Source organism: Sinocyclocheilus grahami, unplaced genomic scaffold (assembly GCF_001515645.1).
Source record: "Sinocyclocheilus grahami isolate Dianchi unplaced genomic scaffold, SAMN03320097.WGS_v1.1 scaffold315.1, whole genome shotgun sequence".
NCBI classification, from domain to species: domain Eukaryota; kingdom Metazoa; phylum Chordata; class Actinopteri; order Cypriniformes; family Cyprinidae; genus Sinocyclocheilus; species Sinocyclocheilus grahami.
The window spans coordinates 498266-515159 of NW_015505494.1; the positions used below are offsets into that span (position 1 = coordinate 498266).

Genomic DNA, 16894 nt, shown 5'->3' on the forward strand with positions numbered 1-16894 from the left:
TTGTAAAGCCATCAAGACAACAAAGGAGGAAAAAATTCTCCAAAATCAACCAACGTTTTAACGGGACATAAATCATATCAATCAAAGGGAAAAAAATCTATCAAAGACCACTTTGTGCTTTCGAAATAATAATAACATTTCATCTACTGTATGAAGCATAAAATACACAAACACCATTTTCAAGTATACAAAACATGAAATATCACATAAAATACTAACGTACAGCAGACAACATCATAAACCCGACTTAAAGAGAAGCAAAAACCAATGGTTTGTGAATTTGTAGTTAGACACTGTTTTTAAAGGACATTTTTCAAGCAGTTTGTAATGTTATGGTAGGTAAAGGCTACTGTCCACGGCATAATGGTAATAATCAGTAAAGACGATGACCATTGGGTCAGCTGTGTGTCCACGTATGGGCCTGAAGGAAACTAAACCAGAGAGGGAACAAACACGTGTGCACAAAAGAATAATGGCACTATCACTGTAAGATATCGGGGTGTCTGTGCTTTTGCTATGAGTGATTGTTTCTGTTTAGCTGAATGGCTTTTCTACTACCAAAAAAAGCAATGTTATTGTAAAGGAATATTAGTAATATTTGATTAAAATGTCGGAGTGTAATCTTGTTCTTTTAAAAATAACAATATGCTATCCTTCATTCCACCACTCAGTGTAGCTACAGCAAACCTTTACACACACCACAACCAATCAGAATGTGAGACTATACAGGCCTGCAGTGTCCTCACTCCACATCCTATGACTCAAAGAGCCCATTATATGCAAGCTAAAGTAGACATGGCTGGTCAAACCAATGTTTCTGAGGTCATTCGGCTCTTCATCTGGTATTGATTTTTTTTTTTCAAGCAAATGACCAGTGACATTATTCAGGCTCTAACCAATCGACTCTCATAACAAACCGTCCCTAAAAAACTCCATTCCTACGAGACAAAAATAAGTTAAATGTTGAAGAAAAATCATATTGTTCTTGTCATGACTCAGATCAGCTTCGCTTTGCTTATATACAGTAAAGTGAGACAGTACAAGGCACACATTAATCATCTTTGAAATGTTACAGATGCATAAATTAACGAATTCTATCACGACTTCATCTACTGTGCTAGAAATAGGGTGCCGAGTCAGAACGGCTAAAACTTTTGTTGCTTCCATGTGCTTCAGGAAAAGTATTTGATCTACTGCTGAAAGACTAGGACCGGTCAAGTTGGTTTTGAGATTTTCATAAGACTGTGGTCGAATCCATGCAACTGATGACCCTCACAGTTTGCTCCAACAGTCCTAAGCAGCCCAGTCCTAACGATCACTGCTGTTCATCAATATTAAGGCTGAAGTTCAGTGCTGTATTTTCAGTGATGGAGAATTTGATATCTAAATGTTACGTTCTTAAACACCATGTGCGTTAGATACTGTCAACAAAGCTGCCAGGAAACAGCCCAGTTCGGCCATTTCTCTGAAGTGTTCCTTTAAACCAGCCGTCCTCTCGTTTTCTGTGCACAAAAACAATGTCTCCCTCCTTGAGTTCCAGCTCTGCTTCGCTTTGGGGAGGGTAGGACACCACCACACGGTACCTGGAGGAATGGTAAAATATGATGTTTAGAAGTCAAGTCATGTTTCTTCTCAAGTATGATGTTTGAATGTTGATTTCTGGGTGTTAAGGCCTGTTCACACAAAGGACAGTAACTATAACAATAAAGGACGTTTGTTTTAAAAAAACGTCCAAAATTGAATAGAATAGCAAGAGTCCACACTACAACTATAATGATAATGGCACAGAGGAACGGTATCGTTGGAATCACTTTCAGAACTATTTTTTTTACCAGCTGATGAACGACAAAAACATTGACAGTCAATCAGAATCCATCCTGCTTTCAAGAGCTCAATCATTTAAAGTGCTAGATGGCTAAGCTGCAGTGCATGCTTATAATAAATAAGACATTATTGTGCGTTGTTGTGGACACCTAATATTTAGGGTTGAGCTATGATTAAAAATTATTTTTGACTTAATTGATTTTTTTCCCCCAAATAGGATGCTGCAAAAAAAGAACTGTATAAATTAAACACGGATTAATAATATCTTGGCTTTAAGATATTTCTTAAAATATTACTCTGAGAAGTACATTTGAATGTACAAAAGTAATATATCTATGCCATAATTTTTTCAAGTTAAACCAACTTTGTTTGTTGTGAAGATCTTTGAGTTTCATTGTGTATTTGATGGTAGTTTTTCTCAAATGAAATTGTGAAATGCTGGTGAAGTGAATCTCAGAGCAGCTCTGGAGATTAAGTTTCTGTGGACTGTCCACATATATTGAGATATATGATTGATATGCTGAATGATGCTGAAAACACAGTGACTGTCGTGTGTTTGAGTTTGTGTAGTACATATAACTACGCCACTCACTCACACAAAGAACTTGCTCCCGATTTAGTATTTCCTCCGTGTGATCAGCTGTTAGATTAATCCATATCAAGTAAAACTGTCCAGAACTTGTCATCATTATCGACAAATTTTATTGCGATCTCGATAAGATATCATAGAGTCATTATAGTTGTCATTCTTGGTGTTTTATTTGAATACGTTTTTATTGAGCTTTTATGCTACCTTTCACACACGATTGGCCGGCCGTCATGCTGCATGGAGAGGAGGGAGGAGCATGCCTGTCGTGGAGGCGGAATTTTTTTTACCAGCTGATGAACGACAAAAACATTGACAGTCAATCAGAATCCATCCTGCTTTCAAGAGCTCAAGCATTTAAAGTGCTAGATGGCTAAGCTGCAGTGCATGCTTATAATAAATAAGACATTATTGTGCGTTGTTGTGGACACCTAATATTTAGGGTTGAGCTATGATTAAAAATTATTTTTGACTTAATTGATTTTTCCCCCCCCAAATAGGATGCTGCAAAAAAAGAACTGTATAAATTAAACACGGATTAATAATATCTTGGCTTTAAGATATTTCTTAAAATATTACTCTGAGAAGTACATTTTAATGTACAAAAGTAATATATTTATGCCATAATTTTTTCAAGTTAAACCAACTTTGTTTGTTGTGAAGATCTTTGAGTTTCATTGTGTATTTGATGGTAGTTTTTCTCAAATGAAATTGTGAAATGCTGGTGAAGTGAATCTCAGAGCAGCTGGAATCAAATCTATCCATCATTCACACAGTGTTATTCTGGCTGCAGAGTATCATGTGGCATGTGGCTTGTCATTGTGTAATGTGGAATGTGTAGGAATGTGATTTGTTCTAAAATAACAAGTTGCATTAATATTAAAATATGAAAAATGTATATTAAAATATTTAAAATGTACGCACAAAAATGTTACAATTAATGAATTATTTGCACACAGACAAAAAACTGAATTTTAATGTTTGTTAGTGATGGGTGACAGAAGCCTTATGTCTGAAGCAACTCCCATGTTCTGGAATGTGACAGTAGCCAATCATCTGAGTGAATTATTTACTGAGCCACAACGGAATCAAATCTATCCATCATTCACACAGTGTTATTCTGGCTGCAGAGTATCATGTGGCATGTGGCTTGTCATTGTGTAAATAGGAATGTGATTTGTTCTAAAATAACAAGTTGCATTAATATTAAAATATGAAAAATGTATATTAAAATATTTAAAATGTACGCACAAAAATGTTACAATTAATGAATTATTTGCACACAGACAAAAAACTGAATTTTAATGTTTGTTAGTGATGGGTGACAGAAGCCTTATGTCTGAAGCAACTCCCATGTTCTGGAATGTGACAGTAGCCAATCATCTGAGTGAATTATTTACTGAGCCACAAATGACTTAAACGGTTCCATCCATAATACATAATGAAAGGCAAAAAGTAAAACAATTATAATAATAATAATTAATAAATACAATATAAAACTGGATGGAACCCCAGTCTACTGCCATGACACAATCAAATTATTTTATTTACTTATTTAATTGACTCTGACTCGCTTTAATCACTCTACTCCACATTTTCACTATATCAATAATTCCTCTAGTAGTATTATCCCAGCTATTACAAAAACAAAAACAAAACACATTAGAATGATTATCTCCAGAGATCTGGTAAAAATAAAGAAAGAAGAGGTTTATAAAAGTGAACTCTGAAGATCTGTGAGTCAGCTACACTGTACATGCAAGAGTACCAAGAAATCTCCCAGAACATCGAGCCAAAGTGAACAACACTCAAGGTTGTGTCCTCTGGGTTTGCAGAACAGTCTGAATTCTAAAAACTGATGATTTCAGCTCTATATCAGCAGGCGTAACCATCCAGCTCAGCAAAAGAGGTGAAACTCTTGAGAATTTCTAATTGCCAGATGCCTTCCTGCAGCACATTAAAATAACACTGATGGGAGGGGAAAAGCAAAAGAAACCATTATAAAAGCTGTAGATGATGTAAAATGTCTCACCTTGCAGTCTTTATCCAGTCTACAAGCAACACCGTGATTCAAAGCTGAACCAAGAGATTTTGTGCCGCCAGGGTTCACAGGAAGTGCTACAACAGAGACAGGTCTCATGGCATCACTGTCCAAAGAAGCAGCGCTAACATTAGGAGGGGTCAAGGAGGCGGCGGCACAGCTCATAGCCACACCAACTCTGGCTGAGGAGGATCCTGGGCTGGAGCCGAGGACAGGTGACGCCTGAAGAACCACAGCTGTGCTAGGAAGGTAGGACACAGGATTGTGGGATTGGATGGGCGTCACTGCTGCTGTAGGCCGGTCCTGACTATGACTCACAGCTAGTGGGGGAAAAAAGGTGGAATAAAAGAAAGATGATTTATTTGATGTCAAATTTGAGTGCCCATAATAAAGATTTTAAAGTTTTTAGAAATATACTATTTGTATTCATGTTGGTTTTATATGATTTTGAAAAAAATCCGTGAAACGTATCAATTTAGTGACAATTTAGTTCATGATTATTAATTTTTTAAGTATTGTTTGCCAAGCAATAATAATAAAAAAGATAACTAAAAAATAAAATTATGCCAAACTACTTGTGGTTTTCTTTTCAATAATAATTTTTTAATGCTTTTCAGGAAAATTTTAATTTTTTTTCTTTTTACTTTTTAAATGTTTTGTGTTGTTCCTAAAAATAATTTTAATTCAGAAGTTAAAAACTAAATTATATCATAAGCACACAGGCCTGTTTCTGAAATAAAATTCTGAGTGGTGTTTGTTATTAGGTGCGTGTGTGCATGTAATTCTACCTGTCCTGACTGCACTGCGTGCCTGGTTAACGGTCATCTGTGACGTCACATGCATGAGCACTTTGGGGTGCTGTCCAGTGGCTATATGTGCAGCTGACACTACAGCAGCAGGCAGTGGGCAAGACGGGGTGGGATTTGGGCAGACTGGGAGGGGTTTGCTGGGTTCGACACTCCCCAGGGCAGCTCCAAGAGGAGCAGAGGAGGGGCTGACGATGGTGACGCCACGTCCCGCCTGGGAGCACAGGGTCAGGGGAACTTTTGGCTGACTGCTGCCAGAAACAGTCCTGCAGTAAAAGGAAGAAAAGGAAGGAAGGTTCAAGAGGTTCTGCTCATCCTGAATCTTTTGACAATGCAACACATTTTACAGCAAATCAACAGAAACATCTGTACATTTAACAGGCTCTATGTAGTTGTATTATTTTTAAATCACAGGTGTGATGAGAAAAAAAAATTAATAGGAATTGTAAGAGGAGCTGTAAGAAAGACATTTCGAAGACATCTGTACAATGGCTTGAATGACTGTAAATGGCTCATCATGCTGATTACTTCAAGGTGATGTGTTTTCATGCAATCAGTGAATGATATTATGCATGTAATTCTCATTCCTGCCACAAGAGAGTGCTGAGTTTAAAGGAATGTCCCGGTGCATAAGAAGCTTTATTGACGGCATTTGTGGCTTTATCATTTATTGTGACTAATCTCACATTTTTTTTAATTTGTAATCCACATTATGATTGACGAGTTGTCAACAAAGTGTAACTTTTATTGAACCTGGAACACTCTTTTAACAATTCCATGTGTGAACGTGACCAGCTCAGTTTTATCTGCAAGTGGAGACTTTATGTGTGGTGTATGTGTGCCTGAGCCAGAGGACAATCTAATTTTTCCCTAGCTTACATGGTGTAGGAGTAATAACATATACAAGTGTGTAAGTGTGTGTGTGTGTCATACCTGTTGACAGGACTCATGTAGTTACCAGGAAACACTCCGATCTTGCCAGTGTGCATGGATGTTCCTTTAAACCAGCCGTCCTGACAGCGCTCCAGCACCAGAAACATCTCCCCCTTCCTCAATTCCAACTCATCTTCCTTACGAGGCATGTAGGGAAACATCGCCACGTACCTGAGAGAGAATCAAGTTTCCAACATTAAAAATATATAAACAAACAAACAAAAGAGACATTTCATTCTGTAAAGTTTAATTAATTTAAAATTTGATCATTTATGTTATTTTTAAAATGGACTTTAAATAATTTTTTAATTGATTACCATTTTGCATTTTTTAATTGTTTATTAATTTATCAATATTTAGAGTTTTAATTTGACTTGGATGCAGTACTGCTAATCAAACAGGGGTTGGCGTTGTTCCTACACGGCTATTATGCATCATAACAAATCTACTCTCAGCTGTAAAATAATTTCCAAGGACACAAAAACCATAAAGTCTTTAAAAACTGCCTTGAAAATGGGAATGTAATGAATAACAGCCATAAACATACTCCACCCAGAGCATAATGGGCGACTCCAACATAAATCAGGTGTGTTTAGTTGATATGCAGACAAAAGGTGAGAGGTCAGGGCTCAGGTTAAGTCCCCAGAGACAACCCTATTCTCCTTAGACATGACCTCTGACCCCTCACCTGTGTGTTCAGTCACGCTCAGCTGGCATTGGGTAATAGCAGAGAGGTGAGTTAGAGTTGCAAGGACCCTCTCATACTTTTTCTTAACAGTAGGCATCTCTAAAGTTGTATATTTAAAGTGTGTGCATTTTATGTTGTACTCACACGGTGGGTCTCTGACGGCCACTCTGTTCACCCACAGCGGGCAACGGCCTCTGACCAGCATTCAAGGCGGCAGCGCCCACAGTTGAGGACTGTGACTGAGGTGGAGGAGGAGGTGGAGGAGGAAGAGCATCCTGAAATAATTAAACATACATTTTGTTAATATTATGTCTCCTACAAAATGATTTATGTATAAGAAACAATACAATTAAAGTACATCTTGAGATACTGCGGTTCTCATACCCGTCCATTTTCATTGTTATTTTGACATCGATTCACATATATGTATCTCATGTGTAGCAGGAAATTATGTCAGCGACATCCCTGCAAAGTTTGGGCAATGTCATAAAACCATAATCCCACTGACTGTGACTTTCCAGCTTGTGTGCTGGTTGCTAACAAGCGGGTACTTTGGCTGTGGCAGGTGTTGTGATTGGTGGATATCCAGCCTGGGCTACATGTCTGGCTGAAGACGGAGAAATCGGTTCCATATGGACCAACGCACACATCTGCAAACAGACTTTATGAGCCCAGTGGCACCACTACGAAAACAACTCTCACACTGTAAAGCTTGTTTTGTTGCTTTAAGTCACCTTTTTGTCTGTTCGTTTCAAGTTCTCCTACAATGTTTTCTCTACTAATGCTCTTGTCTTATTTGTTTTATTAATTCATGTGTCTTGTGTTTACTGCCTAATGTGGATTTACTGCAATTAGGAAAAACTAAAAAAAACAACATCTTTCTCTCTGGTGCTTTTAAATCCCATATACGAGACAAGAGAGTCAACCGTTGCACACCAAGGCCACCATTACAATAACAATGCTTTGAAAACAAAAGGAAACAGTACCCGCACAGCACTGAACACACATCAATCTCAGAGAGCCATTAGTGTCCAGCCTGAGGCCCACACAACTCCCTGAAATGGTGTGTATGTTTGCGCTGAAGGAGATGAAGGGCTATCAGATGGCAAACTGTCCTCGTTTAGCATTAGCATTTGAGTCTGTATGAATGTGAAAGTATATGAAAATGTTAGAGGGAGAGCTGCTTACATTTTGCTTTAGTTATGTGAGTGTTTGTGTTTTGATACACTACTGTTCAAATGTTCGGGGTCAGTAAGATTTTTTTTTATTATTAATATTTTCATTCCACAAGGGCACATTAAATTGATCAAAAGTGACAATAAAGACTTTTACATCATTACAATTTTTTTTTTCAAGTGACACTGGAAATGGGCACTTTCATGGCTGAAAGTCCTGAAAATTATGCTTTGCCATAACATGAATAAATTACATTTTAAGGATTGTAATGTTCAAAACAAATCAAATTTTGAACAGTGTACACTGATACTGAAACTGAGGTAATATGCTTACCCAAGGAGAAGTTCGTATGTCGTATGAATAAACTGATAGGATGATGAAGAAATTTGACATACTAAGTCGATTTAAGGACCTTGTCAGACTCACCACTGGAATAGAGGCATAGCTGGTTTCTGGAGGAAATGTGAAAACTGTCGCTGTGGTGACAGGACTGCTTGGTGGAGGAGTAACAATGAGTCCTGTTGTGCAAATGTGAACCTAAAAAGACAAATAAGAAGAAATAAGTGAATTAACCTTTCCTGAGCCGTTTCCACTCCTGGCAAGTGGAAGCACGTTATGAAACGTATTATGAGAGAGAAATTCTGCTTAAGGGATGACACAGAAAGCCATACAACCGAGAGAATTTGAGCAGATAGCCACACACGTATGACTTCTGTTTAGACAAACAAACTTTAATGCAACAAGACATCTTTAGAGCTACATGTCAGCCTACATTTGTTGTTCATGCCCGAAATCAATCCAGCTAAAAAACAACATTGACGGCCTTAAAACATCATGACCAATGAGAACTTGCCTTTGGTAAACTTAGTCAAGTGTCAAAATGACTTTTATTCTGGTCAGTTGGGAGTACATGAGTGAGCAAAATAATTAATGACTGGTTGCTACTGCCATTTATTTAACAGACAAACACAGCCGTTTAAATGGTTGGGGTCAGCCTTGCTAAGCATAAGAGAAGAAAATCTTACCAACCCCAAACGTTTGAAGGGTAGTGTAATAATCAACACAACTAAAAGCTGCCCTAAGAATATCAGCTGAAATAGACTGTAAATTGTGTTAAATTATTATAACGATAAGTAAAAAACTCAGACTGAGGCCATAAAATCCCATCCTGTCTTTTTTAGAATGGTTCAATAATAGGAACGACACATAAAAGTCAACTGTCAGCAAAACAAGTCGTGTGCTTAATAATTTTTGTATAGCAGACTCTTAAAAGTGTTACATGTACTTGTATTTCTCCCTGTCTGGAACAATCAACCACATGGCATGTTTATGACTTTGACTAACAAGAGGTCATAAATCAAGAATAAAACCTGGAGCTTTACTTTGTCAGAAAACATTAATAGCACATGGACAGATCACCTAGGGCAATCACGAGTGTGTACGTTATATTAAATCCACAGATGTGGGGATCACAGGGCTTCATACAAAAACTACCGAAATAAACACACTTTCAGGATAAATTTCAGGATAAACCGAACTACAAACAAGCCAGAATCAAACAGATTTGTAGGTTCAAAGGGACGAGCTGTAGAAATGTTCTGTGTTGTGACACGCAATATCTGGATCAAGTCCTGAGCGAGTGATGTGCTCTTTTTGAGTGAAAACACTTCACCTGTAAAAAAATCCACACCTTACTTCTAAAAGTATCTAGAGAGGAGCTCAAAATAGTCCTCATCAGAAAATAGACATCGACATAATTATACAGAAATGATAGCATCCGTAATTTACTTTTAAGTTCGATTCAATTTCCTGTTCTCTCCTTCGAGGGAAATGCAACTCTTCTGCATATTGTATGACTGTCCTGGGGTGGCATTTGTCATTAATGACATAACTTTTTTCCAACACTCTTCACCTCAGGTCCAGATTTAGATCTGTACTTCTCACTTCATGACCTGAATGTCCCAAAGCCAGTAAGCCCAAACAACAGGCTTCTCCAGCTTAGACTCTGCTAAATTCATTACAGGTAATGAAACGGGCATGAGAAAAGGCCAAACCATTTACAATCTGTAAGAACTGGCACAGCTCTCTACACTAAATAAAGAAAGAGGGACTGTTGTGTGTGTGCATATGCAAACAGTATTAAGACACTTAAAGTTGGAATGATACTAAAGTTGCGACAGATCTTTTTTCCATACGGTCACATATAACCAAGTGAAACAGATTATCGAAAAAGGGGAAAATGTAGATTCTATCCATACAGGAGGGACTTGAGACTTGGTTTTATCTAACATTTCTATCCAAACGATTTAAGAACTTCAGCATACACCCACCAGAGAGACATGTCATTTTACTGGAAGATTGAGATATGATTCAAAATTACAAGGTTAAAAAAAAACTAATATATTTAGAAAATGGGATAAAGTTTCACTTCATGCCAACTTTAAGAAACTAACATTTCTCAGAACTAACTTTAGCAGAAAGTGTTTTTTTGTGCCAAAATTTTAAACAGTATTTTTACTGCATGAGCATGTTAACCTGGGAGCTAAAACTGAATGTATTCTCTACAGAGATCTCAGAAAGAGTAAGTGCTGGTGGAGTGTGTTGAAGTACACGTGAATCTGTGTGTGTGTCTGTGCAAACACCATATCTCCCTGCCACAGGCCTGCTCAGCTTCAGGGTACATCACCTCTCAAGTCGCACCCTACAGGTTTGATTGTACAAGGTACTGAGTGAGTCAATGTGTGGGATTTGAGCATACTGGAGGGCACACAAACTCTCACAAATGCTGTGTTATTCTTGTTGACACACCACTTCCTGCAGGTGAGAATGACATCAGCGATAGCCGATTGGATAAAATAAGCCAACAGCTGGATGATAATCACAGCTGCGGGCAGGCCTTTTCAGGCAGCGTTTCCACAATGCCTAAATCATGCACATTTCCTTTGCCAAATACTTTTTTTCTTACAAGAACAGTATTGTAATTCAACCCCCGAATTCACACAAGATTAGTTCACACTAACAAAAACTCACAAAAATTTAAACTTTACTTACTCTGATGTGACCTTCTTTCTTCTGTGGAAAATAAAAGAAGACCTTGTGAAGAATGTTGGGAATCAAACAACAATGGCTCAATCTATCTTTAATGTTCCACAGAAGAAAGAAAGCCATTCAACATGATTGTTGATTTAAAAAAAAAAGTGTATATATATATATATATCTTTTTATTTTTATTTTTATTTTTTTAAACCCTTTAAGGGTTTGACAAATCTGGACATCAGGTATGTAACACTTGTACTATTTTTCATGCTTAATTCATAGCTGAAATGTACAAAAAAAACTTTTTTGCTGACCCTTCAAAGTGTGCTCAAATGAATTTGTGATATATTTTATGTGATAACTTCATTCCTACATCTGCCACTGTAAGTCTTGGGATTTTGAACGTCTCATCAAACTTTCTGACTTTCTAACTTTTACTATTATAACTTATGAAATACATGTTGCAGCTTTAAGATCTACATCAATAACAGGAACATTTGAATTTTGTTCTGTGATTTTTTTAAGATTAACTTGGAGGGCTTAAGAGAACATTGCTGCTGTCGTTTTCTGCCACTAGTGACAACCGCAATGAACACTCAGCAAAACATTAAAACACACACTAATGAAATGAAAACTCCTGTTCGGTAATTAGAGATGCATCCCTGCTGCATTTCATAAAGCAGTTGGGAAAAAATCAGCCGTGGCAAAAATGCTTCTTACTCTCTTTTTCATCATTTTAAACATCCTCATCTTTCCAAATGGCCACTTTCTCTCAAGTTTTTCATTTCTTTCGTTCCCTCAAACCAGACATACAGTGGGGCAAAAAAGTATTTAGTCAGCCACCAATTGAAGCAATAAGTCTGTGGTTCATATATTCCAAATGTGTCACAAAAATCGTGTAAATCGATACATCACTCTCATAAGAGGGCATAACTGGTGCCACACAGGAGGGGGATCACTTTACAGGCTCAAACAGGCTTTTATGAGATCTGGAGTGTCTGGATAATTATTAGCGCTAAAACGCCTAGATAGGAATGTTAAAAAGAGCGTGAGAAAGAAAACGTGGGCATGCAAGAGAGGGACAAAAAGGGAGCGAGAACGAGAGAGAGTGTCTGTATTCATAGTACTAGATGACATAAAAACAACAGATCAATTGTCATTGTGTTTTGCTGTTGTTTGGTTGCCTGACAACATTACTGGTGAAAAAAAGAAGACGGAAAAAATGAAATAATATGCTGCAGTATGAAAAAAGTAAAGAAAAACCTGGGACAAAAAAAGAGCCCAATTATAGACTCATAAACAGACTGCAAATGATAAATATTCTGGTTACGCATGCAGGAAATGGACTGGTGTCTTGTGTAAATATACTTACTAGGTGTGAGTACAAAACACTGTGCTGGTTTCATATTAACACACGATGACGAATTCTGTTGCTTGAGAAACTGTCTCACGTTCTTAAAGCGTTAACACATGTTCGCTAAAGCCACGAAACATGCTTCCTCATTCCATCTGCACCAAGTATTCACTCTCATAAAACACTGTATCGGGGTCAGCTTTCACAACACCCCATCTGAACCACTCCTTTATGAACACGAAAATGGATCCAAGAGCACACAGACAGGCCGAAACTAAGACGACAGAGGTATAATGTGTCTTCTGTTGTGCTTTGTCCCACAGAACAGGACTCCAGAGAGGTTCTTGGACAGGTGACGACATCAATGGAACAAACATCATGGAGAACAATTTTCCAGTTAGCTGTGTGCTTCTTATACTATCAAATTCACATGCGGAGGAAGTCTAATACTGACATGAGAAGTGTGGAGATATCAGTTCAACAATGAGAGAATTTCTTCCACTTCAGGTTACTTCTTCGACAGTTTCAGGTCACAGCAACTAGGGGTGCAAGGCCTCTTTAAAATACTTCTTGTGTTTGTATACTGCCACAAACATGACCATTTATGTGCCAAAAAGTGTACAAAATAAACTAAGTCTCTTATACTAATCAGGACTGCATTTATTAAAAAACATTTATTTTATTGAATTATTTTATTTTATTTAATCGAATACAATTTAAAATGTAATTCCTTCATTACAGGAATAAATGTAACATTTATTCTTGTGATGGCAAAGCTGAAATTCAGCATCATTACTCCAGTCTTTAGTGTCACATGATCTTTCAGAAATAATTCTAATAGGCTGATTTGGTGCTCAAGAAACTTTTACCATTATCATGTTGAAAACAGTTGTGCTGCTTAATATTTTTGTGGAAACAGGATTCTTTGATGAATAAAGAGCTTAAAAGATTAGCATTTATTTAAAATATAACTTTTTTAGATTTTACATGAATCCTTGCTGAATACAAAGAAAAAAGAAAATAAAAGCTTACTACAAACTTTTCCGTTGACATTGTTGCAGTGACAAGGTTTAATAGGGTGATTTTTTTTTTCCTTTCCTTTTTAACAAAACAGCCATTTTTTATGAATACAATAGAAATATTTTATGTAAGGACCTAAAGTGAAATGACTAGAGTAACTTAACAATCTAATCGTTTAATAATAGTTTTGAATCGTTTAACTGAAATTGACAGGTTGGACTGCAGCGCTGCCACATGAAGTCATTTATGAACGTTTTCAGAGTTTTTGATGTTCGTATACAATTCAATGCATCATTTTAAATATCTAGACTTTGCTATTTTTCAGAGGCCAGAAAAGACTCAAATTTACCACAAAGGCATCAAAGCCAAACATGGAACATGCTAGGCCATAGATCGGACTAGCTTTCACATTTTAAGTGAAAAGTATGTCTGTCTAGCATCTCCTTAGAGACCGCACTGCTCTGCAACTACTGGAACAGCTGTGAGTGACTGTCATTCCAGGGTTGCTGCAGTAACCTCTGTGAGCGAGTGGAGGGGGGAGTTTGATGCGGTGGAGTGCTGTCACGCACCAGTGGTCTCAAACGCTCGGACAGCATGTTGGACTGTGTGGAATGAGAGAGAGTAACTGCTGACAGAACAGGAGAGAACAGTAAGCTGGTGTGGACAAGCATCAGAGCTCTGGAGTGTGGGCAGGATTGTCTGACACGATGCTCACTTTCCTTTCCCTTCAAGCTATCATTTGCAGTTGTTTGACAAATTTCACCATTAGGCATTTAACTATGGCACATTCCCTCATTTTCACTGTCCTCTAACCAATATTGTCAGCTGAAGTGATCTTACTAAAGCAACACACAAAAAGTGGACATACCACCTTCTTTGAATAGTACAACAAATTTCTCTGAGAGTCAACGTGTTTCAAAATCGCACAATCTGTAACTGTTTCATCACTCAGTATACAGTCTCTCTGTCACTACACTAACTTGATTTGAATAGGTCAAGATCAAGCAACTGCCACAGTCACACTATTGTAAGATTGGGCAAGACACTGAATATTAATGTTATACTTGTGATTATTAAGGTGGAGATGTAAAATAAAGCAAAATTATAAACACCTTTTTACTTTATATTGCACCATTAAGCTTCCTAAAGACATTTTCAGCTTATGTTCATTTACAGTAGTTATTATTCTGTTTTTAGTTCTTACAATAAACATTTGCTGAAATGATGGTTTCTCTGAATGAGGGCACAAAGAACAAAAAAAAATAAAATAATAATCAGTAAGGACACATTAAATTGGTTAAAAGCTGTAGTTTCTATCTTAAATGCTGTTCTTTTAAACTTTCTATTCATTTAAAGGGGTTATATGATGCGATTTAAATTTTTCCTTTCTCTTTGGAGTGTTACAAGCTCTTGGTGCATAAAGAAGATCTGTAAAGTTGCAAAGACTAAAGTCTCAAATCCAAAGAGATATTCTTTATAAAAGTTAAGAGTCAACCAAGCCTACCTAAAACGGCTCGTTCTAACACGCCCCCACATGTCTATGTCACAATGTGGGAAGATTTGCATAACGCCGCCCAAATGTTCACGCAAAAAAAGAAGGCATAACTTTTATTCTCGCTGTAGTATTGTTGTTGCCGCCACCGCTGCCATGTCGCGAAGGTGCTGTGTGTTTCGTTGTGAAAGCGAAACTACTTTATTTGGCCTTCCAAAAGAGGACGATATCCGCTTCGTCATGCCTAGAGCTGATCCGTGCTGGTCACTGAGGAAATACATCAACTTCGCGCTGTGGATCACCGGATCGGCTTTCACCGTGGACGAAGCGGAGTCCAGTCTGGGGTCATCACGTGGTTGCCGCAAGCCCGCTGGCCGCTCCTTCGTCGAATCCGCTGGCCGCGCCGTTCTCAAGGATGTGTGCAGCGCATTTTGCGGAGGATGAGGACTGTTTCCTGTGAGAGTAGCCTACAACGCCGGTGTCTGTTTCTAAAGGGGAAAATGTGGCCTAATGGTTAGAGTCGGACTCGTAACCCAAAGGTTGCGGGTTCGAGTCTCGTACCAGCAGGGATTGTAGGGGGGGAGTGAATGTACAGCGCTCTCGCCCACCTTCAATACCACGACTGAGGTGCCCTTGAGCAAGGCACCAAACCCCCCAACTGGCTGCCCACTGCTCCGGGTGTGTGTTCACGGTGTGTGTGTTCACTACTGTGTGTGTGCACTTTGGATGGGAAAAATGCAGAGCACTAATTCCGAGTATGGGTGACCATACTTGGCCACATGTCACGTCACATCCCATAAAGTGGGGCAGTTCCAACTTTGCAAGGACAGTCTGGTGCTTCTTCACAGCCTGTAAGTACGTTTTTTATATTTAAAGAATAGGGCCACTGATGTTTCAAACACGAGTTTTGAGCAGTGTATAGTAGCGCTTGTTGTTTGTCATTTCTCCGATCACAAATGCAGACATGGTTTTATGTTTTATGTTTACGCAGCGCGATACGCAACGCAACGCGTAAAAAGACAGTACAAGTCATTATAATCAGTAATTATGTCCCCACTGGATGCAACAAATGCCTCGTTTGTAATGGGTTATATTGTTTTTGTCTTGTCGCGCCGGGACACAGGGCATCACAGTATGGTAAGGTGCTGTAGGGTAAGGGGCGTAACATTTCTGTCACACTATTGAGGTATTTGGCCAATCACAACGCACTGGATAGCTGGCCAATCAGAGCACACCTCACTTTTCAGACCGATGAGCTTTGTAAAAATCAATGCGTTTCAGAAAGGCAGGGCATAGAGGAGAAACAATAATGTACATTATGTGGAAAATAATGTGTTTTATGAACCTTAAACTGCTTAAACACATTGCATTACACCAAATACACAACAATGTTCTTTTTAGCAACTTCATATGACCCCTTTATGAATCCTGGAAAAAAAGCATCATGGGTTCGACAAAAACATTAACACAGAACAACAGTTTTCAACACTGATAATAAATGTTTCTTGCGCATGAAATCAGCATATTAGAATGATTTCTGAAGGATCATGTGACACTGAAGACTGGAGTAATGATACTGAAAATTCAGATTTGCCATCACAGGAATAAAAATAAATGTTTAAATATATTACAATAGAAAACAGTTATTTTAAATTGTAATAATATTTAACAATATAAATTGTTTTACTATATGTTTGATCAAATATTCAAATACACAAAAAAAGATCTTACAAATCGCAAACTTTGGAATGGTAGTGTATATAATGACATTTATAGAATATTGACAGTAAGAGACAGAGAACTGAGAAAATGTATAGAATATTATCAAAAGGGTTTAAAATTTATATATATATATATATATATATACACACACTGTATATATATATATATATATATATATATATATATATATATATATATATATTGTCTGATTGTCTG

General features: G+C 37.7%; 1 protein-coding gene across 2 annotated transcripts in view; it reads right to left on the reverse strand.

The window, feature by feature from the left end:
- Positions 1-3937: 3937 nt before the first annotated feature.
- LOC107601942 (E3 ubiquitin-protein ligase SH3RF1-like) overlaps positions 3938-16894 on the reverse strand; it is a 61735-nt gene continuing 48778 nt past the window's right edge. The window contains exons 6-11 of one of the 2 annotated variants that reach the window (XM_016294305.1): positions 8481-8591; positions 7023-7153; positions 6191-6361; positions 5240-5523; positions 4443-4771; positions 3938-4357 (exon numbers count right to left, since the gene is read on the reverse strand). In XM_016294305.1, the coding sequence (XP_016149791.1) occupies positions 4286-4357; positions 4443-4771; positions 5240-5523; positions 6191-6361; positions 7023-7153; positions 8481-8591 (1098 nt within the window). In that variant the 3' untranslated portion in view covers positions 3938-4285. The other variant, XM_016294304.1, reaches the window with a different exon arrangement.